This window comes from Acinonyx jubatus, chromosome D1 (assembly GCF_027475565.1).
Source record: "Acinonyx jubatus isolate Ajub_Pintada_27869175 chromosome D1, VMU_Ajub_asm_v1.0, whole genome shotgun sequence".
NCBI lineage: Eukaryota > Metazoa > Chordata > Mammalia > Carnivora > Felidae > Acinonyx > Acinonyx jubatus.
Window position 1 is genome coordinate 106,729,969 of NC_069390.1, and position 27,665 is coordinate 106,757,633.

Genomic DNA, 27,665 nt, shown 5'->3' on the forward strand with positions numbered 1-27,665 from the left:
AATATACTATAACATCAAAACACTTGCTGATGAATGGTCCTTCATTTTTATTTTTACAAATATTTGCGATAAAATATTTTGCTTGGATCCTTAGATATCTTTACAAAACATAAATCTATCAAGAGCAAGAAATCAGAGAACAAAAATGAGTATAAAACTTATTTTCTTACGTTCAGGTAAATTAAGGGAGGATAAATATTTCAAAGAATGGTTTAAAATCTGGCACATTAAATATGGAATTATTATTTTCGTCCTAGTTGATGATACCTCTGAGATCGTTTCCTTTGTAAGCAAACACTGCACTTTTAAATCCACTTTGCTATTCAGCATTAACAGATGAGCTCAGGAGAATGTAATTCCTGAGAGAATCTTTTCGATCAGATTATATATGCACAAAAAACCCATTTCAAACTGTCAAGAAAAATGAGTAATATTGGTATATGCGAACATTAAGGTTAGCTATGTGCTAACAAAGGGAGAACGGGGATCATTCCGGAGACACTCCAGTTTCAAGAAAAGGTTGTCTGCTTTGCCTGATAATTTAGCACAACCCCCAATCTGGTAGCGTCACCAGCAAGCATAGCGCTCTGAATTAAATACCTTACAAAATAGCATTAGCATCGATTTATAACTGTGTCCTAAATGCTGCCATTGCGTCTCCTGCTGAAGTTAACGTTGGTATTGATCCTGGGATGACACCCAGTCTGTTCACGGGAGTCCTCTGGCCTGTGGGGAGTCAGCAGAAGCATTCTTTCCTGGGTTTTACCGCTTCCTCAGAAGAATGCACCGTATTTGGAACAAAGCCGCTTTTAACCCCTTCCCAGCCATCTTGAATACAAATCTCTCCCCTTTTGATAAGTTCATATATGTCTCTGGTCAGGATTGTAAAGGATTCCTCCACATTTGTGGCATCCTTTGCTGAGGTTTCTATATACTTCATGCCACAGTCTGCTGACAGCTTTTCAGCTTCTTCCCTTGTAACCTGACGTCGCGAAGCCAGGTCACATTTATGTCCCACCAGCAGAAATACTATCCGAAATGGCTGTACGTGCATTTTTGCTTCTTCCAGCCAATCTTTCACGTGTTCAAAAGATCGTCGGTTGGTAATGTCAAATACTAAAAATCCGCCAACTGAGTTGCGGTAATAAGATCGAGTTATTGATCTGAAAAATAAATAGAAAAACAGGTTGTGAAAGAATAAGTTGTTCTGCTCCCACCGTAATAAAATCTGAAGGTGACGTAATGTGACTTCACTAGAATTTATAAGCCAAATAGAAAGTGTCTTTTTTTTTTTTAATATTTATTTATTTTTGAGAGGCAGAGACACAGCTCGAGTAGGGGAGGGACAGAGAGAGGGAGACACAGAATCCGAAGCAGGCTCCAGGCTCTGAGCTGTCAGCACAGAACCTGATGCGGGGCTCGAACTCACGAATAGTGAGATCATGACCTGAGCTGAAGTCAGACGCTTAACCAACTGAGCCACCCAGGCGCCCCAGCCAAATAGGAAGTGTCTTAAGTGAACCAAAATATTCTGAGAGTAAGAGGAGAGTGGGTTTCATCCACTGACAGAACATTAAAGTGTAGTTATTTTCAGATAGATAAATAAGCACTTACATGGTATGTTATCTCACACTTAAGACTATGTGTTTTTATTTTAAAGTATCTGATAGAGGGGCGCCTGGGTGGCTCAGCCGGTTGAGCGTCCAACTTGGGCTCAGGTCATGATCTCACGGTTTGTGAGTTCGAGCCCCATGTGGGGCTCTGTGCTGACAGCTCAGAGCCTGGAGCCTGCTTCAGATTCTGTGTCTCCTTCTCTCTCTGCCCCTCCCCCATGTGTGTCCTGTCTCTCTCTCTCTCTCTCTCTCTCTCTCTCTCTCTCTCTCTCTCTCAAAATAAACATAATAACAACAACAAAAAAGTATCTGATAGATTATTACATTACTGTGATTAAAAATATGACGATAGGAAGATTTGGTGAAGGGCGGAGGTTACCCAACAAACCAGATCTTAAGAATTTCTCTGTCCCTGTCATTTAATTCAAGGAGCTCCTCTCTCCATCAGCTGGGAAAGAAGAAACAAAGCCAAGCCTGTTATAACGTGTGTTACAGGAATGGTCCTGTGCGATACCTATTCGAGAAACAGGAAGTTGCTTGCACACGGGTTATGAATCTGTGCTAGGCATTCCATTTGGCCCCTAAATCTAGTGTCTGCTCTTGTCTGGGCCTTGGGAAGGCGTCATCTACGGAAAGCTTTTCCACACTTCCTTGTCCTTGGGCTTGCTGTGGGGCTTAGCCAATGGAGGCATCAGCTGGTGACCAGAGGAAGGAGGTCAGGGTATCTACCCTTCTCTTTGTCTCCCCTAGACCCTGGCTTGGCAGTAGCTTGTTCCTATTTCTGGTCAAGGTTCCCGTTGGGTAGTGCCTTTCTCATGGGTTCTGCTGGGTTCAGGTAATCCCATTCTCTTTCCTGTCTCTTTTGGCCGGTGAATGGCTTCTCACTGTGGCTAACTCTTTTTTTTTTTTTAATTTTTCAAAAATGTTTTTCTTTAAATTTTTTTTTAACATTTATTTATTTTTGAGACAGAGAGAGAGAGAGCATGAACAGGGGAGGGTCAGAGGAAGAGGGAGACACAGAATCCGAAACAGGCTCCAGGCTCTGAGCTGTCAGCACAGAGCCTGACGCGGGGCTGGAACCCACAGACCACAAGATCCTGACCTGAGCCGAAGTCGGACGCTTAACCGACTGAGCCACCCAGGCGCCCCTCAAAAATGTTTTAATTTATTTTTGAAGGAGAGAGAGAGACAGAGCATGAGTGGGGGAGGAGCAGAGAGAGGGGGGACAGAATCTGAAGCAGGCTCCACACAGGGCTCGAACTCACGAACCATGAGATCATGACCTGAGCCGAAGCTGGACGCTCAACCAGCTGAGCCACCCAGGCGCCCCTCGCTGTGGGTAACTCTGAACACCTCACCATCCTTTTTTGGTGACCTTGCCCATACATATCTCCAGAAATAGTCACTTGGTTAAACTTTCAGTTAACCCTCAAGTGTGCTGTTCCTATCTGTTTTCCTTCTTTCTTTTTTTAAGTTTATTAATTTATTTTGATAGAGAGGGAGTGTGTGTGCGCATGTGTGTGTAAGCAGAGGAGGGGCAGAGAGAGAGAAAGAGAATCCCAAGCAGGCTCTGCACTGTCAGCATAGAGCCCTACGCGGGGCTGGATCCCATGAACCGTGATATCATGACCTGAGCCGAAATCAAGAATTGGATGCTTAACCGACTGAGCTATCCGGGCGCCCCTGTGCTATTTTCTGATTGAATCATGAGGCAAGGTGGCAAGGCCATACTATTTTATATATCTTGCTTTTACGTGTTATTTTTCTACCTAGAATGTCTTCTACCCTTTTCTGCCTACCAAACTCCTATTTCTCCTTCAAGAGTCAGCTCAAAAATCATAAATATGAGAAGTCTTCCCTGTCACTGACCTCTTGTTCCCCACCTCTCTTAGGCAATCTCTTACAATTCCATTGAGCCTTTGGCATACCGCCATTATGATTACGTCCACTTTCACAATGTGCTGATTGGATTGGCTGGGATGTCTCCCACGCAGTTCAAGGCTCCTTGAGGGTCAAACATTTTTCCTCTATGTATCTAACAATCCTATTGCCCGGCAAATGATAGATGCTACTTGATATCTGTCATATCGGATTAAGTAATCTTATCGGAGAGGGAAGTGCTAAATGCTGTAGGAGGCACAGGTCACGTGTGTCTCAGTTTCCAAGTTGTCAGTGACCTCGAGCATTGAGATGAGCCTCTCTTACTTGCCTGGCCACGAGAGATCTTTGTGGAAGGCCAGTGGGTCACTGGGGCTCTCTCTACCTCTCCCATGCCTTCCTTAGTACCATTTGCTGTGGGACTGTGAAGAAAGTATCTTTACCTCTTCTTTCTTTGCCTTTCTCCCGCTTCCCTGTTTTTCCTCAGAATTCTTAGCAGAGAGATTCCCAAGTGAATATTTTAGGAATATTTTCTGAAGGACTACTGCGTTCTACGGCCACTGACAATAAGAAAAATCTCCCACTATATTTGTCAGGCTACAAATACTGCAGTTCGTTTCAGTTGCTGCTTTAAAAAAAAAACCGAGGCATAATTTGTTATTGTTTTGCTTTTCATCTTTATATGTGTGAATTTAGGTAGATGTGTGGCGCCTTAAGAGAAACCTAATTAAGGCTATGTGGTTGAACTGAAAGCTTTAATTTACTCAGCACTGAGTTGGCATTACTTTTATTCTCCCTCCTCTTTAATTTACCATTAGTTTAATTTATAAAAACATACTTTTGTGGTTGAAAACTCAATGTTGAGATGCTTGGATATTAGGCAGAGGCACTGGAGAAAATGCCATGTTTTCCAGGCCTGTGTGTTTAATTTTGCAAACATATTAGGAATACAGTTGGCAAATCATTCTATAGAACAAAATTATAGCAAATTCTATGCCATATACACTATAGAAACAGCCCTTATTAATGATTAGTTGGGATAAATGGTCTCAATATGACATCTGCCATTTTCTACATAATAACTTGGCCTTCAGTTTCTGTGTGTGGGTACGGATATTAGTTTAGAATTCTGATATGGTTAGGCTTCAGATTCAGATACAGTTGTGCCCTGGGGTAGGTTTTCCCTAACACAGTTGGGCATCCTTACTGTCAGTTATTTAGGGGAAGACACAGGCTTACCGACTGAAACTGGACCTTGAAAGGGAGCGTGTATCTTTCTCTGGACCTCCTTTCTTGGGTAACACTTAGGTATCCATAAGTTCTCGAGAGTATTATAGGTAGGGTACAGATCCTAAAATAACTATGTAGGTCAGCCTCCCTGTAAAGACTTTGAGTTGATGATAAGAATTATTTTTTTAAATTTTTTACATGTTTATTTACTTTTGAGAGAGAAAGAGAGACAGAGCATGAACAGGGGAGGGGCAGAAAGACAGGGACACACAGAATCTGAAGCAGACCCCAGGTTCTGAGCTGTCAGCACAGAGCCTGATGTGGGGCTCAAACTCACGAACTGTGAGATTGTGACCTGAGTTGAAGTTGGATGCTCAACCAACTGAGCCACCCAGGCACCCCGGGAGAACAATTCTTTATAAGCAACAACATCTTGCTGCAGGTTACTTTATAACCATTTTCTTCTGGACTCTGAAAGTCTCACTGAATGAATGGATTAAAGAAAAGAAAAAAATATCGGGGGGAGGGGAGGCGGGCCATGGAAGGAAAGAAGGAAGAGAAGGGAGAGAGAAATAAATGAATGCATTCCAATCTGGTCTCAGGTGTGCTTTGGGAAAGTTAAGAGTTATGATGCTACCCTCTGGCGAGACTGGAAAGGGGATAAATCTAGCATGATGGTGATATAATGGGGAAGGTGAATCATGGAACATCTTTGTCCCCCCCAAGTGGAAGATCTCCTTTTTTATTTTTAATGTTTATTTATTTTTGAGAGGGAGAAAGAGCACGAACGGGGGAGGTGCAGAGAAAGAGGGAGAACAGAATCTGAAGCAGGCTCCAGGCTTTGAGCTGTCAGCACAGAGCCTGACGCGGGGCTCGAACCCACAGACCGTGAGATCATGACCTGAGCTGAAGTCGGAGGCTCCACCAACTGAGCCACCGAGGCACCCCAGAAGATCTCCTTTTGATTATAAAAGAAACCTCCTTCTTTTATACCTTGAAAACTACACTATTAGGAACTTCCATCCCATTTTAGAGAACAGTCTCCTCTCGGAATGTTTTCCCCTCCTCCTTGCCTTACTGAAAGCTGCTGTATTTAATTTCATTTCCTGACCACGCGGCTTCCCCCCGCAACACGTTCAAGTTGTTCATTCTGTAGGCGCAAGAGGCGGTGGCTTCTGCTTCCCAGGGTCACTTCCGGAGAACAGTCTCCCAACCCCAGTTGTAAAAAAAAAAAAAAGAAAGAAAAGAAAAGAAAAAAAATTCCCTGCTCCTTTGAGGCTTCTGCCATCTGGCTCTATCATCTTCTGTCATCTGCCAAGTGCGAGGTCATTCCCCGCATGCTGAAGACTCGAGCACTTTGCTTCGCTTTTCTTTCCATCGCACTTCCTCTCATTCTGTTCGTTGATTTCAACACTTATTTGGAGGAGCTGTCTGGTGTCATTTCTGTTACCTGATTTCTTCATTTCTTTTCTTTTTTTTTTTTTTTTTGTAATGTTTATTTATTTTTGAGAAAGAGATAGAGGGAGCACGAGCAGAAGGGCTGAGAGATAGGGAGACAGAATCCAAAGCAGGCTCCAGGCTCTGAGATGTCAGCACAGAGCCTGACGCAGAGCTCGAACTCAGGAACCATGAAATCATGACCTGAGCTGAAATCGGATGCCAACTGAGCCATTCGGTCGCCCTGTGGCTTCCTCATTTCTAATGAACTATCCTCGTCATTCTGTCTTTCTCACCTACTTCCTTTTCATCATCAGAAATTCACTACTTCCAAAACTGCAAATATACAGCCCACGTTTTGATCAAAATCTCATAGCCTGCAGCATATTTTTACTGTGATAATTTCAAAATGTTATCAAGATTTGTAATCTACTCAGCAATTCCATGACTTGCTATCCATTAATACCCTCCTATTTTTACTGCCTTCCATGAGACATCACTATAATTGTTCTCTTAGAAATATCTAAATTCTCAAGCTCCTCCCCCCCACTGCTATACTCATCTGGGAAAACTACCTCTGGATCAGGCCAGCGTGCAGCCGAATGTTTCTGGGGAAAATCACTCAACCAGGCAGGCTGGTATCACTATCAATTAATTATAACCACTCCCATGTAGACACTCATCACTGCAAAGGAATAGCGCTGGTTCAGGAGAAACTCTTCTCCCTCTTCCCTCACATGTAGGCTTCTACCATAGGAAGAAACAGGATTTTCCTTTCAAACTTTTTCTCCCCACGAAACAGAACGGGAGGAACACTTTACTCCTCTCATTAGACACCTGCATTGAAGGAAAAATGGCGGTTGTTTGGTCAGAATCTATTTCTCAGGTTGGTGGGCAGAATCACTGTGTTCAAGGCTAGTACTCTTGCATACCATCCTTCTCCACTGCTTTCCACTTTCTGAATCCAGGATGTTGGGTTGCTAATTGTGAGAGGTAGTGGGCGCCGTGTCTATGCTCATCACTGATTATCCAGTGATTCTCAAGTGCCTGGCACAAAGTGGGCACTCAGTACATTCTTAGTGAGGGAATAAGTGATTGATTTGGTAAAGCCATGAACACAGCCATTGGGGAAATGGGAGAAATGGCAGAGAGAATGAGAACGTTTGAGGGAAAGAGATACTAGTGCAAAAAAAGAACTTTAAGATCATGGCAGTGCCCAACATTAAGATCTATTAGCAGCATGTTATGTTCTCACACCAAGGTCACTGAGTTGCTATGAGTGTGCCAGTGGCAGGGGAAAGTGGGTAAATGAAATATATATCCACGTATCCTAAATATATATCCCATGAAAATACGGTAGTCAGTAATTTCTGTGAAGTGTCTTGGGGGACAGGGATCTCTTAATCTGAGGCATGCTGTGAAAACCTCTCCAAAGACAAGCCGTGGTATCTTATGCCCCCTACCAAGAAGAAAAAAGCCTAATACTTGGTGGGCCTTTTTGGCTCTTGGAGGACACTACTATAGTATCCGAATCTACTTCTCTGACCCATTTAGTGGGACAGCCAGTAGGCCACTAGCTTGAACAGGGTGAAGGCAAGAGACGTCCCTTCAGCTGGTCCAAGCAACAATACAAGCAGCTTTGCTACTTGGCCCATGGTCCATCAGACCTAACGGTGCTTGCCTGAAGTACCTATGGCAGACTGGGATGCTCTATAAGGCCCGGGGAGGGACCCATTGGACAATTACAGGAGCGGCATTTGGGAAGAAAGGTACACCCTTTTTGCCAAAAGCCATCATACTTTTGAGGAGTAGTTCTTGGCTTACAACCTGGCTTTGACAGAGACTAAATGCCTAGCTGTGGGACAACAAGTGACTGTGTAATCTGAGTGCTCATCAGGAGCTAGGTATTCTCGTTTCATCAGGCTGGATCTTAGTCACCAAGCGGAAGCCATGTATACACGTAAGACAGGGGTAGATCCTAAGGGGACCTGGAGTGACAAGGCTCACACCCCAAGCAGGCCTGCTTTTGCAGGACCCTCTCAACCCATGGCCTCATCTGGATTTCCCCATAACTGAAGAGGAAGAAACTCAAGTCTGCCTCACACATGGCGCTGCACACTATGCTGACAATGGTCAGCCCCGCTCCACCATGGACTTGAAGGTCAGTGGAAAAGAGAGCCCCTCCCGTTCCTGGAACTTCTAGTGGAACTTTTTGCAGAGGGAGAGATGGAGACAGGTAGGTAGGGATCTACACCAATTCATGAGCAGAGGCTAAAGGTTTGGCATGGTGGAAAAAACAAGATCAGGGGACTGATAAGAAGGAGGTCTGGGGAAGAAGAGGTATGCAGATGGGCCTAGAGCACATGAATCCTTGTATTCTGTGTGAATACACACCCCAGCCTCCCCTCTGTGGAGGAGTTCCTAATAACTGGTGAAACAAAATATCCTGCCCTACCATTATCTGTCAGTATTTCTACCCCAGTTTGGACTCAAAGACATCATGGCAGAAAGATGGAGGCTGTGACTGGGCTCAACAAAGACGTTCTCTCTCCTGGACTGTCACTGTTTAATAGTTAACTGTCCATCGCTTCTCGGCCTTTGGGCTAAGATCAAGTGCAGTATCTGTTCTTTTCAGCTTAATAGTTAACTTTCGAGCAGCTACTGACACTTTTGGTGTGGCATCTTACTCTGGGGGGACCATGATGGAAGGGACACTGATGCGTCCTCGCTGTAACAGACGTTTACGCTGGACTCAAACCATGCAGCACCGCCGTCTATGAACTTACAGAATCCCTTACATCTAGACATGGTATCCCACACTTGGCTGCAGATCAAAGATCTCACTTAGCCGAGGAGGAGACAGGGAAATGGGCGGGTGCCATGGGATTCGTTGATCTTACCATGTCACAATCACCTACAAGCATCTGGCCTTATAAAACCGTGGAATGGGCTAAGATTCTGTTACACCAATGTCCAGGAGGTAACACCTTGTGAGATTTGGGGATGGCCCACGACATTTGTGTTTTAAACTAGCGAGGGATACAGTTTGTGTGTGTGTGTGTGTGTGTGTGTGTGTGTGGTGGGGGGGGGGTCCTCAGGCACAGATGCTGTGGTTTGGGAAACAAAGGGTGGAGGTGGGGTGATGGTACCTCTCACAATCGCACTTAATGAGTCACTACAATTTTTTGTTGCTTCTAATCCCTGTGACTCTGAACTCTGCTGATGTCAAGGTTTTAGTATCCAAAGGAGAAACGCTTTCACTAGAGAACCCTGTGATGCTTCCACCAAATCAGCTGAGACTGCCAACTGGTCATTTGGGGCTTCTTATGGAAGTGGGCGAACAGGCAAAAAAGGGGCAACAATATGGTGAGGACCACACTGGCCCCCCGTGGTGCCTGCTGCCCAGAATGCCTGCGATCTTTCGACTCATTCCAAGCCCGGTCCTCCCAGCTCCCAGTCATGTCTCTGTGCCTCAGACACGCTTCCAGTAACTTTCGTTTTAGATCAGGGTCCTCAAGCCGTTTTTGGTACTGGGGGCCAAAGCCCCGGTCGATAGTGTCCGCACAGTTTGTAAGGGAAGAGGGCAGAAAACAAAGCAACAGACATTTTGTAACGTTCAACATGGTTTCGTGAGGCCAAAACTCATTTTTCTTTGGAATTATTGTGGGTAAACAACACATAAGATGAGATCCACCCTCCTAACAATTTTTAAAGCGTGCACTACACTATCGTCAGCTGCAAGCACGGTGCCATACGGCGGATCTCTAGAACTGTCTCATCTTGCATGACTGACACTCCATTCCCGTCGAACAGCAGCTCATTTCCTCCTCTTCCCCACTCCAGCCTCTGGTAACCACTATGCTTTCTGATTCCATGAGTCTGACTACTTTAGACAACTTGTATCCATAGAATCACGCAGCATTTGTCCTTCTGTAACTGGCTTATTTCACTCAGCATAATGTCCTCAAGGGTCACCCATGTCGTAGCATGTGACAGGATTTCCTTCTTTTTTTGTGGCTGAAGACTATTCAACGGTATGTTTATACCACGTTTTCTTTTAACCATTCATCTGCAAAGTTTGTTTGGTTTTTTTTTGAGAGAGAGAAAGAGCATGAGTGGGGGGGGAGGGGTAGAGAACGAGGGAGACAGAGGATCCGAAGTGGGCTCTAAGCTGCCAGCACGGAGTCCGACGTGGGCTCAAACTCATGCGCTGTGAGATCACAACATGAGCCACAGTTGGGCACTTAACCGCCTGAGCCACCCGGGAGCCGCAGTTTATTCTTTTTTTAATTTTTAAAAACTTTAAAAAATGTTTATTTATTTTTGAGAGAAAGAGAGAGAGAGAGAGCACGAACAGGGAGGGGCAGAAAGAGAGGGAGACACAGAACGTGAAGCAGGCTCCGGGCTCCGAGCTGTCAGCACAGAGCCCGATGTGGGGCTCGAACTCACAAACTGTGAGATCATGACCTGAGCCGACGTCAGATGCTTAACCGACCGATGCTCCAAGTTTATTCTTACAGTATATGTGCTTTAGAAAAGAAAAATGGTCATCTAATTTATGTTAATTTTCCTCTCACTTTTTTCCTCTGAAATAACATGTGGACACATGGTAGTGACTGCATTCCAGTCTGCTTCCAATTGCAACGAATCACTTAATACAGAAGCAATGCAATCGAGTGTGAATGAAATGCCTTCGGGAGTTTGAAGTATTTTTTTGACCCAAACGACATGATTCCTGAGATTCTAAAAAATGTAAATATGTCAAAGTAAGCAGTTACCGAGTTTCCTGGAGGGCACTGAAAACAAAATGCTGTTGTCCTATGAAGGACAAAAGTCCACAGGTCCTGGAATGCACAAGATTATTTGTACTATATTATAGTTACTTATTTTGAAATGCTATCTGAAAGTGGCGAGATTATCTAGCTCCTGTCTGCTGTTGTTATGAATGCTGTTGGACGTGCACAGGCGTCTTAAAAAAGCAACGAAATATAGAGCGCTGGCTGACTTTACTTAGGTAAAACGAACCAGATGTTCCATCCTGGAAATGTCCTTTTCGTGGCTTTGCCAGTTGTAAAACAGGCATTTAGAGGATATAAGTAGTTTGATGCCAGAGGCTGCTGGAAGCAAGCAGTCAGTGAGTGCATTAGCCCTGTGAGTGCTTTTCACCATGACCTTACATCCCTACTGCCCTTCTGGGAATAGTCATTGTGTTGAGGCTTTATTTTACCTGCCTCACTGGCCTTGTCATTCAGGCCCTGAGGACTGCTTTCCAGTCGAAGAGACAAGTCTCCCCTCTCCTTTTGTTATCACTGACTCTAACAACCCCTCTCTGGCCCGAAATTCTGAAACTTGGAGCTTGTGACTTAAGTTATGCTTTGGTATCCATACAAACATTAAAATCTTCTTGGTGTAATTCCAGGGTATTTGCATAAAATATCAAGTCTGTGGTTGCAGAGGCTACATACACATTACCAACAAGACCTAACAGGCCGTATTCTCTCTTTGAATGTGAATCAACTCCCATGACCACCTTCTTCTCTTTTCCTTTTATGACACATCATCACTTTTTGATGCTGAAGCTTCCCACCTCCTAACATGCTCTGTTTCAGTCTTATCTTCCATTTTCCTCCACAGCAGTTAACACTGATATCCTACGTAGTTTTTCCAGTTTATTTGGTTATAGCCTGACTCCTCCCATTACAAGATAAGCCCCGAGAAAGCAAGGATTTTTGTTGTTTTCTTCTGGAATGCTGTATCCCTAGTGTCTAACATCTTAGCAGAACGGGGCACGATGTGTCCTACCAATATTTGTAAAGGAATACATCAACAAGTGAATCAGGTCATCCCCTCAGACTGTGCCCAGGCGGCGTGCAAACGCTGACCAAATGGGAGAACAGAGAAATGGCAAAGAGCTTTTCTCCTTTTGACATTTATGGTAGGGATCTGCAAAGCCAAAAGGAGAGAGAAACGGGCTGAACAAGAGTAGATACTTAAAAGCACATAGGCGAAATCACCCACGTTTTCTGAAGTACGTAAGTTGGTAGCAATTCAAACGGGTACTGTGCAGCGGCTTCTGGAAGGTAGAACAAGTTATGTGTGAAAATCGAAACAGTTTATTTGGAAATTAAAGGGAACTGTCTCTAGTTTCGCTGTCTGCAAGGCGATAATGGAAGGATGCTTATTTTGTATATTTGGTTTGTTAACAGAAAATATATAAAAGACTTCAGCACTCAGTCCAATGCTTTCTGGCATCTGTCTGCCAAATAAAAATAAGACAATGACCATCTTCTCATGATTATTTTATTTTTCATATAGCACAGTGTATTATGTGATCTACACAATTAAACGACAGTTTTCCTCGGGTTCTAATCCTCCCACCATTTTCGTGACTTACGTCTCTTTCCATACGGCTTTGTCTGTGCTGCTGGGTTTCCCGTGCTTTTGTACATTTCCCCACGTCTTGGGATTTACCACTGGTGTTTCTCTCTTTCTCATTTCATTCTACCTCTGAATTATTCAGCTCTTATTTTCAAGTTATTTGAACAGACTATGCTCACGTTTTTTCTGAGTTTGTGTTTTTATCAAAGTTACATGTGCACTTGCCCCCTATCCTTACTTTTCCCCATTCCCCAACTGGCCAGTGTCATTACATCATCCTTTTAGATACATCATTTCTTGGCATCTGTGTTTATTCTGATCATGGACTTTCTTTTCATTGCTGAGCCCTGACGTAAACTGTGACTTCCCCCTTCCTGCACAACGTCTTCTAGACTTAACAACTATCTCATGTATTAGTAAAGATAGGCCAGGCTTGCTGTATAACAAAACACCCACCTGTCGATGGGAAGAATGATAGAGAATCTGGGCTTATTTAAAAAAAAATTTTTTTTTAATGTTTATTCATTTTTGAGAGATAGAGCACAAGTGGGGAAGGGCAGGGAGGGAGGGAAACATGGAATCTGAAGCAGGCTCCAGTCTGCAAGCTGCAGTGCAGAGCCTGATGCGGGACTCGAACCCACGGACTGGGAGATCATGACCTGAGCTCAAGCCAGATGCTTAACCAACTGAGCCACCCAGGCATCCCTCAACTTTATTTTGAATGTTTTATTTTTTTTCCTACTGTGTTTCTAAAAGCTCTTTTGTTCTCAAAATATTTTTTTAAAAAAATTGGCATCCTGTTCTTATTTTATGACTGTAATATTTTCCCATTATCTCTATTAGTAAATTAAAGACAGTTATTTTTTTCTTTGTGAACCTTCCCTTCCCCCTTATTAAATTTGTTTCTCTGGTTGCCTCTGGTCTCTGTTTGTTTTGGTGTCTAGGTTTTATATTACAGACTTCCTAATATTTCTTGCAATTGCTCCTTGAGACCAAAAGCCCGACAGTCAGAGAATTAGGCTGGATCACTGAGTTGAGGAAACTCCCATGTTGGTAACTTACGTTTCTCTTCTTGGGCTAGTCAGATTCTTCAGAAATGACTTCACCAATGTTCAGGGGTTCTGTTTTTTATTTTAACCAATGTCCTGTTTGAAGGGTGAGGGGCTGACTGGGAGCTGCGTGGGGAGGAGGGAGGACTAGACTGTAATAGCATCCAACATGCATGCATTCACTTAATGCCGTTACTTTTTTTTTTTTTTTAATGCCCTTACTTTTAATAAGAGACCCCAACCTCAAGTATGCCTGGTGCTTCCAACTGAAGACTGTATATTTAATTCTTTTCCAAGAACAAATTTCCAGTTTTTTGCCAATGTGGGGGGAGGGGAAGTCACCTGATGTGTGGAATGGTGGTAGGGATGTGAGGATCTAATCCTTCTTTCTTTCCTTTTTCTTTTCTTTTTTTTTTTTAATTTTTGAGAGAGAGAGAGAGAGAGAGAGAGAGAGAGAGAGAGAGGAAGAGAGAGAATACCAAGCAGGCTTCGTGCTATCAGTGCAGAGCCTGATGTGGGGTTTGAACTCAGGAACCATGAGATCATGACCCGAGCTGAGATCAAGAGTCAGATGCTCAACCAACTGAGCCACCTCGGTCCCCAGGATCCAATCTTTCTTAACTAGACCGACATTCAATGATGCTCATTTTAGCACTTGCACTTCCAGAAGTATCTTGTGCCAACCATTTCCTGAGTCTTTAGGGCTTGGATGGTATATATTGGCTTGGGTTTTTAGCTTTTTCCATCGCTTGCTTAGAAGCCAGTTTTCTTGAGTCTCCTAATTCATTTACCATTCTTCCATCTGCTTTCCTGCTTCCAAAATTTGGTTGCTGTTGTTTCTTTACCTACTTTCCTTGTTGGAGGGTTTATGGTTCCAAAACAAAACAGAACTATCGTCACTTTAGTGAGATTTCAGGGGAAAAAAGCTAAAATAGACATAGGTGTTCAATCTGCCATCATGACCTGAAGCCTCTTCTTTTTCTATTGCGGTTGGTCCTTCTGCTATTTCTCACAGATCCTTCATGTCCCAGCATCGAGGACCGTCTTCTTTGGGACACATACATCCTCTGAAATGAGCCCTCACCCCAGGCACAGAGGACAATTCCTCCCTTTGTTCTACCACTAGAACTTTATTTTATTAAAAATTTTTAAATATTTATTTCTGAGAGAGAGACAGAGTGCAAGTGGGGGAGGGGCAGAGAGAAAGGGAGACACAAAATCTGAAGCAGGCTCGAGGCTCTGAGCTGTCAGCACAGAGCCTGACATGGGGCTCAAACCCATGAACCATGAGATCATGACCGGAGCCGAAGTCAGACGCTTAACTGACTGAGCCACCCAGGCACCCCTGGAACTTAATTTACTACTTACTGGCCTTTACTGCAATTATTTGATTGTTATCTTTCTTTGCTGCACGTCTGTAAGAGAGAGGTCTAATGGCCTCCCAATGTCTATTCTCCCTGTCTACCTTTAGTGACAGAACTCCCAAGTGTTAGCTGGCACACAGCAACTCAGATAGAGGCTGTATTCCCCAGCTCTCCTGAAGTCAGCTGTGGTCCGTCCCTAAATCCGGTTCAACGGGACATGAGAAGCAGTGTGTGCACTGTGTGGTACATCTACTTGGAAAAGCCATTGGCAGTAGGCTTCCTCCTTCTCCTTCTGACCTGACCTTCGCTAGGAAAATGGAAAGACAGAAGAATCCTGGAAGGTGATCTTGAGGCAGAGCCGCACCGACCGCCCAGAACCATTCACTCTGGACTACGGCGGCAGGAGAAACAAAGCTCTGTATTATGTAAGGTGCCATATTTGGGCAGCTCTTAGTTACAGCAGCATAGTCTGCATCACACAGAGAGCAGCATGGACCTTGGATGTAAGACTACACCTTACTTTTCGCCCAGTACCCAATACCTACGGCAGGCTACTTCATACAAGTTTGTTCATTGCAGCGGCAGGGCTCACTCCTGCCACTAAGTGCAGCAATGCGGTCACGGAGTACCGTGTAGACGCCAGGGAAGTGTCATCGCGGCCACACGTGCTTGCCGTCAGTTACCGGTATTGCTACTGTTGTGCAAAGCGATTTCACCCTTGTTTTCTGAATATAGCAGTAAAATAATGGTTTGGTGGAGAGGATAATTAACATGGGTATACAGAGGACAGGGGGAGGGGTTTGTGGCAAACAGATTATTTTTCAAGACGGAAACTGCAAAATGTGTCAGTGAAACTCTTTTCAATCACAACGGGAGGCATGGTGCAGCAGAAAGGACACTGAAGACAGAGCTAAGAGAACAGGGTTCTTTGGCCAACCACTAAGGAGCTATAACCTCTGGGGCAAGTCAAAGCCTTCCTGGACATTAATTGCATTATTAAAAAATGAGACTGTTGGGGGCGCCTGGGTGGCTCAGTCTGACTTCGGCTTGGGTCATGATCTCGCGGTTCGTGACTTCGAGCTTCGCATTGGGCCTTGTGCTGACAGCTCGGAACCTGGAACCTGCTTCGAATTCTGTGTCTCCCTCTCTCTCTGTTCCTCCCCCACTAGCACTCTGTCTCTCTCTCTCTCAAAAATAAAAAAGACTAAAAAAAATTAAAAAAATAAATGATAGTGTTGTATCAGACCACCTGTCTGTTCCCTCCCAGTCCTGTGGCTACGGTTATTTATCTACTAGAATGGCCAGCATGTTGACCACAGGTGGCTGACCTCCGTGGCTTCTTTCCTGTATGTTTCTCCCCCACTTTCTTGGAGGTTGTTTTCAATTCATATCTCACTCATTTTCTTTGCGGCCAATGGTGCTTTGCATACAACTAACTACATCTTGTCTTCCACCTTTTTTTTTTTTTTTGTAATTTATTAAGTTTATTTATTTTCAAGAGAGAGTGAGAGAGAGCATAAGCGAGGGAGGGATAGAGAGAGAGGAAGACAGAGATTCCAGACACAGGTTCCAGGCTCCATGCCATCAGTGCAGAGACCAACACGGGGCTCCATCTCACAAACCACAAGATCATGACCTGAGCTGAAATGAAGAGGTGAATGCTTAACTGACTAAACCATTCAGGCACCCTGAAATTTCAAGAGTTTTAAAAGGGAAAACTTTTAAATCATATGGTATCATGTCCAGAAGCACCAGCAAAAGAGACATAGAGAATCCCATGAAAGAAGAAACCGTGAGATTCTCAAATATATTTCTAAAACTTAAGGAATTGCCTACACTTTTTCTTTTCGAAGTATTATTTCCTAAAGTGCTCTATCTCCTTACCTACCTACCTACCTACCTACCTACCCATCAGTTACTAAAATGCTTTTGTAAAAAGACTCTGAGTTGGGAAATCTCGTATCTATCTCGGGGATTCACAATGTGTATTACCAGGTCCATATATTAAAAGCTCTGACAAATCCCTCAATTTCCCACCCTATTTAATCAAGGAAACCTTTTCTCAAATTACACCTATTAAAATCACTCTGAACAATGCTATACTGAAGAAAAATGAGAGGCAATGCCTAGAATTTAAGAAATTATAATCTTGCAAATATAACCACTCTACAATCCAGCAATTAGATATTTACCCAAAGGATACAAAAATACAGATTTGAAGGGGTATATGCACCCTAATGTTTATAGCAGCATTATCAACAATAGTCAAACTATGGAGACAGCCCAAGTATCCATCAACTGATGAATGGATAAAAAGATGTGGGGTGTGTGTGTGTGTGTGTGTGTGTGTGTGTGTGTACACACACAATGGAATATTACTCAGCCATCAAAAAGAATGAAATCTTTCCATTTGCAGTGACATTGTTGGAGCTGGAATGTTTTATACTAAGCTAAATAAGTTGGTCAGAGAAAGACAAATATCATAGGATTTCACTCATATGTGGAATTTAAGAAACAAAACAGATGAACATATGGGAAGGGGTGGGGGGACAAAGAGAAGAGAGGGAAACAAACCACAAGAGACCCTTAATGATACAGAACAAACTGAGGGTTGATGGAGGGGAGGTGGGGGAGTGATGGGGCTAGATGGATGATGGACATTAAGGAGGGCACTTGTTGTGATGAAAACTGGGTGTTGTATATAACTGATGAATCACTGAAATCTACTCGTGAAACCAATATTGCATGGTATGCTAACTAAAATTTAAATTTTAAAAAAGGAGAAAAAAAAGAAATTATAATCTTTCTTCATAATGCCAGAAAGTTCTTAACATCTATCTAACTTCTGTTTGAAGTATTCTCTCTTAATCTCTTCTCAAAGAGGGTTCAGTTTGGGCTCCACACCATTCTTTTTGTATTTCTGAGGCAGGAATCTGTTATTAAGGCCAGCCCTCAGCCTTATTTATTTGAGGCCGTTTCACACAAATTCCTATGAAAAGGAAACACATTTGGAAAGACCAAAAAATCAGAAGAGGGGCACCTGGGTGGCTCCGTCGGTTAAGCGTCCAACTTCAGCTCGGGTCATGATCTTGCAGTCCATGAGTTCGAGTCCCCCGTTGGGCTCTGTGCTGACAGCTCAGAGCCTGGAGCCCGTTTCAGATTCTGTGTCTCCCTCTTTCTCTCTCCTCCCCCGCTCATGCTCTGTCTCTCTCTTCTCAAAATAAGCGTTAAAAAAAAAAAAAATTTAGAAAAAAAAAGAAAAATCAGAAGAAAAACCACTCTAAACATTCTTAGTAAACGAAGATAAATTTATTTATTTATTTAGAGACAGAGAGAAAGATAGAGAGAAAGAGAGCAAGAGAGAGCTTCCCAAGTAGGCTCTGCACTGTCAGCATGGAACATGAGATCATGACCTGAGCCCAAATCAAGAGTTGACGCTTAACCGACCGTGTCATCCAGACGCCCCGGCACTGAGATATTTTTGATGGCTTTGTTATATCAGTTATATCCTAGCTACTGATATCAGTTGACGGTCTTAAAAGACACACTGCCAGTAATACAGTCATTTGACTTAGCAAGTTGTTCCTAAATTAAAAATGAATTGCTACCATAGGAAGGAAAACAGAAAAAGTCACTACATCTCAAGAATGTTTAAGAGAATGCTGTTCACTGGGGCAACTTGGTGGTTCAGTTGGTTAAACATCTGATTGACTCTTGACTTTGGCTCAGGTCATGATCCTGTGGTCCCTGGGATCAAGCCCTGTGTTGGTAGCCTGGACCCTGCTTGGGATTCTCTGTCTCTCTCTCTCTGTCTGCCCCTGCCCAGCTCACTTGCTCTCTCAAAATAAAAAAATAAACACACACACACACAAAGAAGAAAGAATGCTGTTAAGATTTTAAACCAAACTAACGTCAGCTAGCCATCAATATTTACTTAGTCGTGCTTATATGCAGAACTGCTTACCTGTATTTTGAAACTCTTTTCACAGCTTAAAGTAAAAATATACTTTCACCTTTGTTTCATGTTTTTCTGGAACTCCTAAAAGTCAGACCAGTACTTTATTACATAAAGTGATTCCTTTCAGAAAACAATGTTTGTTTGTTTTCATCATAAAAAGATGTTTTATGATAAGCCAGGTAGAGTGTGTGGGGTAGCAATTAAAGAAAAAAAGTTTTTAGTGTTTATTTATCTTTCAGAGAGAGAGAGAGAAATAGAGAGAGCATGAGTGGGGGAGGGGCAGAGGGAGAGGGAGACACAGAAAGTGAAGCAGACTCCAGGCTCCGAGCTGTCAGCACACAGCCCGATGTGGGGCTCAAACTCACGAACCTTGAGATCATGACCTAAGTTGAAGTTGGATGCTTAACCGACCGAGCCACCCAGGCACCCCTGGGGTAGCAATTTTTAAAATTTTTTTTTTTTCCAACGTTTGTTTATTTTTGGGACAGAGAGAGACAGAGCATGAACGGGGGAGGGGCAGAGAGAGAGGGAGACACAGAATCGGAAACAGGCTCCAGGCTCTGAGCCATCAGCCATCAGCCCAGAGCCTGACGCGGGGCTCGAACTCACGGACCGTGAGATCGTGACCTGGCTGAAGTCGGACGCTTAACCGACTGTGCCACTCAGGCGCCCCATAAAGTGAACTTCCCTAAATTATGTATTAGCAGAAGTGATGAAAAGTTGCTGACATTTAGGGATTTATTAAAATCAAAAGTATAGGTTTGCAGGTACTTTGCCTTAGAAAGAATTAAAATAGCTTATTAAAGCAATATGTGATGTTCCCTGGTGTGTGTGTGTGTGTGTGTGTGTGTGTGTGTGTGTGTGTATCTCTATCACTTTTTCCACTCACCTTTTCTACTGCTTGACAGAGCAGACTAGAAAAAAGAAGATTCCTCTAACTCAGTCAGGATAAGAATAACTAATATAAGAAATATCCTTAGGCCGTTCCAAGAAGTCCTCTTTAAATTTTTTTTAATGTTTATTTATTTTTGAGAGTGGGGCAAGGGGTAGAGAGAGAGGGAGACACAGAATCCGAAGCAGGCTCCAGGTTCTGAGCTGTCAGCACAGAGCCCGACGCGGGGCTCAAACTTGTGAACTTGTGAACCACGAGATCATGACCTGAGCTGAAGTCAGACACTCAACTGACGGAGCCACCCAGGCACCCCTAAGAAGTCCTCTTTAAAAACTTCAGAGCAATATGACGATGAAAGGGAAGTTGTTAAAAAATCTTTATATGCTTGGCAACGTGACACTGGCTAGAAATTTCTCTGAGCAAAGCACTTTTCTTCAAGTGAAGACTTTACTGTGGTGTTCTATGTACTCACAACATCATCTCTGAGTTTCTTTTTCTAGCCCTTGCTGTGAAAGCTAGACACGGGGTCGAGGTGCCAGAACCGGTGGTCATCACTGCAGCGTCAGGAGAGGAGATTCCAACCCACCGGCCACATACCTGGGGCTCTGCTAACAGGCAAGCATCAGGATGAGACATTCTCTCACCAGGTGGCCGCCCTCTTTGAGAACAGTGGTACTCCTGGCAAGACTCTTACCAAGTGGTTTTCGACCATGGGTAATTTCGTGTCTCTCCCCGAAGCCAAAATGGACAACGAAGGGATGTGAGGGAGGACAGAAGACAAGAACAGGCCGAGGACCCACTACCCAAAATACAGAAGAGAAGTGGGAAAGCCCCCAAAAGTCCCGAAGAACGAGCTTTACCTACTTTGCAATTTTGCCTAATGCCAGCCCAGGGCCCCTAGGTATCGGGCGTATACTATTTAGTTTACTTCAGGATGTATAACCACCTTCATGTACCAATAGGGGCACTGAGGTTGTGGCCACATCTACCACATCAACGGAGTTATTAAGAAAAAAGAAATTAAGACAATGACAGGTTTTTCTAATTACTAGCTTGTTTCTTGACTGTGCTGACTACAGAGTCACTCGAAATGGTCTGAATGTCCCGAGGGGACAAGGCAAGCAATCTCTGCAGGATAAAAATATGTCTGGCTACCTGTGGCATCTTTTCACATTCCGTGACGCTTGTCAGAAAAGACGCTGGCTCGTTCTGACATACCATTTTACCTGGAAACACCACAGAATCCTTTTTGGGATGATTGGTCACTTCCTTCTGTGAATTTCTCTTTTCCAAAAAGTAGACCTTCACAGATACATTTGTGTTGTATGACTTGTCATACATACCTAGTATATTTGCATTTGTGTATATGTATTTGTGTATATGTGTATTATGTGTATACGTCTCTTAAAATGTGGCTGTGGGGAAGCTGATTCACGGGTAGTCAATGCGCAGCAAACGAGATGGTCAAGTAGCCCGTGAGATTATTTTCTTCCGTGAGTCTCAGTAAGAGGCTCAGACACTAAGAGAACTGGGAGCTGGCAGAGTTGGAGAAGAAAACGAACCAGAGTGAAAACCCACAAACTCTGGCTTTTGGAGCTTCCATACTTGCAGGCATCTGTCTATTCCATGAGCCTTCGTCATTCAGGAGATCTGGATCATCTATAATTTATCCCAAGTATCTAAACTAATTCGGCTAGATTTCTGTTACAACACAAATAATTAAAAAAAAATTTTTTTTTAAATGTTTATTTATTTTTGAGAGAGAGAGGGAGAAAGAGACAGAGTGAGAGTGAGGCAGGGGCAGAGAGAGAGAGAGAGAGAGGGAGTCACAGAATCCGAAGCAGGCTCCAGACTCTGAGCTGTCGGCACAGAGCCTGACATGTGGGTTGAACCCACAAACTGTGAGATCATGACCTGAGCTGAGGTCGAACATTTAATCGACAGAGCCACCCAGGCGCCCCTGCGGCACAAATAATTTGAACCAGGACATTATTTTATCTGATTACTCAGTACAAATAGAGCCTTGCTTGTATCGTGTCTAAGACCTGGAACGACACGAGACTGCAGTGATTGTGGAGCTTAACTGTGGACAATTTCTGCTCTGTTATGTGTGCAGTTGTGAACCCAGCAATCCAGGATTGGAAAATCTTTTTCTGTTAAAGACTATGAGCTGTCGTAAAGAGGGTAGGAATCAAACACAAAACAAAAGAAAACAATTTAGTTTAGGCACTTAATGAGTTCTCTTGGGGCATCTGGGTGGGCTGGGTCGGTTAAGCCTCTGACTCTTGATATCGGCTCAGGTCATGATCTCACGGTTTGTGAGATGGTTCCCGCCTTGTGCTCTGCGTCCACAGCCTGGAGCCTACTTGGGATTCTCTCCCACCCTCTCCCTCTCTCTGCATCTCTCCTCTCCCTCTCAAAAATAAATAAACAGTAAAAAAAAGTTTCTGAAAAAATTCTTTTAAGGAGAAATAGACATTGCTTTTAAAATTAAAAATAGAGAACGTAAATTAAGCCACTTTGACACCTTAACTTTGTATCAATGTTTTGAAGGGGTAGGAGGGAACACAGACAGGTCGGAGCCAGAGGGACAGGTGAGGGGAGAGAAGCCAGGAAGAAATAGGAGAGGAAGCGACACACTAACACAAAAAGGAAGGAGAGAAAAAGAGGGAGCATGGGAGGAAATGAAGAGGGACAGATCCAGGAAAGGGGCAATGGGAAAACAAAGCTCAGCTGAAGGAGAGGAAGGACACGTGAGGAAGACAGAGACACACAGTAGGAGGGTTGCTACAGAAGAGATGACAAGACAGACGGAGGGGTAGGGAGAGGTCCAGAATGTTCAGCTTGTTAGGCAGAGGCCATCCTCAGGTTCTGGGGGCCCAGTGGAGCGGGGCGGGGTGGGGGGCAGCATCCCTTCCCTGGCACTTACTACTTACACCCCTTTGTCAACGAGCTGCTTAATGAACTCCTGAGGTCTCCCACTGCTCCAAACCTCAACAGTCTAGGGATTCCGCCTAAAGAACGTGACTGTGCTTGGGGCGCCGGGCTGGCTCAGTCGGTTAAGCACCTGACTCTTCACTTTGGCTCAGATCATGATCTCAGGGTGTGTAAGATCGAGCCCCACATCCGGGCTCTGTGCTGACAGTGTGGAGCCTGCTGGGGATTCTCTCTCCTTCTCTCTCTGCCCCTGTCCCGCACACTCTCTCTCAGAATAATAAATAAATATTAAAAAAAAAAAAAAGGAATGTGACTGCACCAACTCACCAAGGGAGCTTCCCTCAGGTTGTACTCGTTAGAACACAAGTTATCATACATTTTCATACTTTTTATTTTTGAGAGAGAGAGAGAGCGTACGCACAGGTGGGAGAGAGAGGCGCGGGGGAGAGAGATTCTTAAGCAGGTTCCACGCTCAGTGCAGAGTCCAACGTGGGGCTCAATCCCACAACCCTGGGATCATGACCTGAGCCGAAATCAAGAGTCTGACACTCGGCCAACTAGGCGACCCAGGCACCTGGATTTTTACCTTCTAAAAAGAGCCTGTCAAATACATTTGAGACATGCTGGTTTAATCAAGGTTAAACGGGCTTCCTTGTTACAGTACTTCTGAGAGCCTTTGATATGAATTTCTAAGAGAGTTCTACATGGAATGCAGGGATTCCCAACCTTACCTGGTCACAGAATTCATTTTTCAAGAGAATCACAAAGGTAACTGTTCTCGCAGAACACACTTCGAGAAGCATGGCACCAAGAGGATGCTATTCTCTTTACATCTGAGCTTTGCAATCACTGGCTGTAACTATAACACCCCGAAGATCAGACAACAAGGAATAAAAGGCAAAATCTGGTTTGAAGCCCTGAGGTTTCCTAGCCCTACAGCCAACACTGCTATTTCTTTATCTCACTTTATCTTTATTTATTTTTTTTTAACAGTTATTTATTATTGAGAGACAGAGAGACACAGAGCATGAGGAGGGGAGGGGCACAGAGAGGGGGAGACACAGAATCTGAAGCAGGCTCCAGGCTCCGAGCTGTTAGCACAGAGCCTGATGTGGGGCTCGAACTCACGATCTGTGAGATCATGACCTGAGCCGAAGTCGGTTGCCCAACTGACTGAGCCACCCAGGCGCCCCTCACTTTATCTTTATACTGCTTTAAGTGCTTTTTATGGGAAGTTCAAAATTTAGAACCTTATATTTGATGCCCTCTAATATTTATCCTGAGTCACACTGTGCTGAACAATATTCTTGCTTCTTTTCCTGTGAAACTTCGTCCACTATGATGATTCAAAATTCAAAGTGGTGGGGTGCCTGGGTGGCTCAGGTCATGATCTCATGGTTCGTGAGCTTGAGCCCCATGTTGGGGCTTCACATGGACAGGCAGAGCCTGCTGGAGATTCTCTCTCTGCCCTCCCCTGCCTGCTCTCTGTCTCTCTCTCACAATAAATAAATAAACTTAAATTAAAAAAAAAAAATCAAAGCGGCAATTGCTAGTTTCCCTGCAAAGCCCACCATGCTAGGTCCACATTCCCATCTTCATGGGCACACGGTAGCTCATCTACCTGTGGCCTTTTAACTCCTTCCTCCTCAGTGAACTTAGAGCTGAAGGGATCCGTACCACATTGGCCTCACTTGCTTAAAAGGAACATTGCTTGCTCTATTTCCAAAGGAACATTCTCCATTTCCATTCCCCTGTGCGGGAACACAGTGTTCATGAAGAAGATGATGATGTCTCAGTGGTGGCAGAAAAATAAGAAGGTACCAGAATGATGGCTTAGAGCAGAGTCACTCCACCAACACGGACCACTTACCTTCATGAAACTGTCACACAAAGAGAAATAAACTTTTATCTTTAATGAAGGTACTGTAATTCTGACTTGCCTTAATGCAGGAATTTGACATTTATCCTCACTAACACAGTGTTAATAATAACAAAAACATTTGAGTGTTATAATTTACGGTATGCTCACATAGACATTATTTTTGTAAACCCTTTTCACTTTGATTTTGTTTCTTCTTTTTGAAAGTAATTATTGTCTTCTAGCATGTGTTAATCTGAACATTGAAAGTCAAGGCTTAATATTTGTCAATTACATCTCAGTAAAGCTGGGGTGGGGGAGAAAATGAAGATTAGGTAGGGTCATAGTTATTGCCTCACTATTTTGTTCTGTTTTTTTAATGCTTTCAAACTATACTCTGAGTTGTCTAAAGTAGGTTCCTTTCTGCTCGTTTATATACAATCAACAATAAACCCTCAGATATAAAATTCCCTATGAATTCCTAATGATATGACTAATACCTTCATGAACTATAGTAACTTTCTATGAAATAAAATGTATCTATTACTCAAAAAAGTATCTATTTTCTTCTGAAAAGACACAGAGTGGTTTAACAATGATTGTTTCAAATGCAATTTTATGTTGAAATATTCTGCTAAACTACAGAAAGGCAGTATTGGAAGGTAGCTATTGAAATATGTATGTATTTATGAATACGTCTTTGGTAAAGAGCCAGACAAAATAAAGCATGACTCATTGTCAGTAAACATTCCCTAAATGTCCTTGTATTGTTATGGGAGAGGTACCGTCTGGTTTTAATAATGTATATAAAACAAATTGCTATTTACATCTGCTCAAAGGCATTAAAAAACAATGACCTACTTAGCAGAAAGGACTTTAAAGTCTAACAAATTAATTATCCTTTACTTTGTTGTCAATAAGGTGAGGAATTACTTCTTAGGAAATAATTAGATACAATAAGACTTCACTAATGTTTCTTGTAGTTGCAACTCACTAGTTTCTAGAAGTTTAACGTATAAAGAGTATGTTTTTATTACATTCATTTTAGAGGATAGAGCAAGAGTTATTAGTAAATGCCTTTTTTGGGGGGGGGAGGACCACAAAATATCTTAAATTTCATCTCTGAGATCACAGGTGATGGACTCTGCAAACCATCTTACAATGGTGAAAGAGAAAGGAATCTTAGAGATCATAATAACCCCATTTTACAGATGAGGAATCAGAAGTTTGAAACCCTATTTAACTAAAAGAGGCTTCTTGAGAAGGAAAAACAAGTTTCCTCATGGACTTCTAGGGATCGTACAATTCGAACCTTGAACAGTAACCTTTACCATCTCTCTGAAGGGCTGGCCTTCCCATCTTTCCACTCCACGCATGGGAGTTCCCGGATCGTGTGTGTGGATCGTGTGGATCAGTGTGTAGCTGGGAATGGAAGCCAGCACTTTACAAGCTGGAACATCCCCACAGAAGTATGCTGATCTCATTGGGAAGTGCTGGGGGCTGGGGCTGGGGCCGGGACGCCATGTTTGGGAAGCCCCCTCCTGGAGGACCGCATTTCACAAGCGGAGGACTTGCTGAAGATTGCAAAATGCTTGCTTAAGCGAGTTGTAGGTGACAATGCAATCTTAAAAAAAAAAAAAAAAAAAAAAAAAGCCCAAACACTACAGTATATCAGATTTCTTACCTTCCTCTAAAACAAAACAAAGCAACCCGCCCCCCCCCCCCAAAAAAAGTGTCCTCCAATCCCAGAAATTTAAATACGCTTTATTACGTAGTTCGGTCCTAAACACCCAGGAAATGCAGGCAGATTACATCTAGTTCTTAGTGACATAACACGACCGTCTTTGCAAACTCTCGTGTGGGATCCCTCCTCCTCTACTGAGAACGCACGTTCTGATGTAGCACCCCCCTGGAACGTTAAGCACCCACGCCAAGTAACAGAAAAGCGAAAGTTCGTGACAAAACCTCAGGGTGTCTGTCTCCTCTCCACCAAACCACCGCAGATGACAAACTTCGAAACACAACTCAACCCTCACCAAACAGCACCAGGAGCCCTCGGCTGTGCCTGCGGCCCCGAGGTGGCACCGAGCAGCTCCCGGAGACGCGTTCCCACGGGTCACAGGGCCCAGAATTTCTGAGGACCATTACAGCATCCCCCTCCCTCTCCGAACGAGGCCCGTGAGCTCATGCAGCAGGCTGGGGGTGGGGGACCCACCACCAACGTGGGAGCCCCACTCCGCAGTTCTCCCGGGCCGCGTGCAGGGGGAGCAGAAGGGGAGCTCGGGGTGGAGGGGGGGCGGGGGCAGGTGGCAGGGTCGGGGTGTGCGCAGCGAGGGGCGCCGAGTTTGGGGAGCAGGCAGCAGGGTGGTGTTGGGGGGGGGCGAAGAGTTGGGCAGGGGCAGACAGATCGCGGAGCCAGAGGGGGTCCGCGAGGTGGGGGGGGGGCGACCCGGCTCAGGCGGGAAAGGGGGCGCAGGAAATGGGCGCCAAAGGGAGAAGTGAGAAATTGCGGAGGAGGAAGTCGTCCCTGGAAGAGGAGGGGCAAAGGGGAAGCGAGAAGGGAGTGTTTGCACTTTGGAGAGCGCAGGGCCGGAGCCTCCTCCGAGCCGGGAGGGGGCGGCCGACGCGCCGAGGTCCCCGGGGTGGAGGGGTGGGGGCGGCGGTCGCGGCGGCCCTACCTGAAGCGCTCCTGCCCCGCCGTGTCCCACAGCTGCAGCTTGATCCTCTTGCCCGGCTCGATCTCCAGCAGGCGGGAGAAGAAGTCCACGCCGACCGTGGGGTCGCAGGCGGGCGAGCGCAGCCCCGGGAAGCGGCCCTGCGTGAAGCGGTGCAGGAGGCACGACTTGCCCACCGTCGAGTCCCCGATCACGATGAGGCGGAACTGGTAGATCCAGATGGTCTCCATGGCTCACGTGCCCCCGCGGGCCGCCCCGCCCGCCTGCCCTCCAGCTGCCGGGCAAGTTTGGCGGCGGGAACTGTCCCTTCAGCACCGCCCGGGCGCCCGCCCGCCGGCTTCCAGCATATTCCTGCGACTGCAGCCGCCGCCTGGTCCCCGCCCTCTCTGGAGGGAG

General features: G+C 44.5%; 1 protein-coding gene and 1 pseudogene across 1 annotated transcript; one reads left to right on the forward strand and one right to left on the reverse strand.

The window, feature by feature from the left end:
- RAB39A (RAB39A, member RAS oncogene family) lies at window positions 1–27,665 on the reverse strand. Its single transcript, XM_027036430.2, has 2 exons — window positions 27,273–27,665; window positions 1–1,163 (listed from the first exon to the last, which is right to left on the reverse strand). The coding sequence occupies exons 1-2, from the start codon at window positions 27,497–27,499 to the stop codon at window positions 737–739; spliced, it is 654 nt and encodes a 217-aa protein (XP_026892231.1). The 5' UTR covers window positions 27,500–27,665; the 3' UTR covers window positions 1–736.
- LOC113593264 (uncharacterized) lies at window positions 8,742–8,915 on the forward strand (annotated as a pseudogene).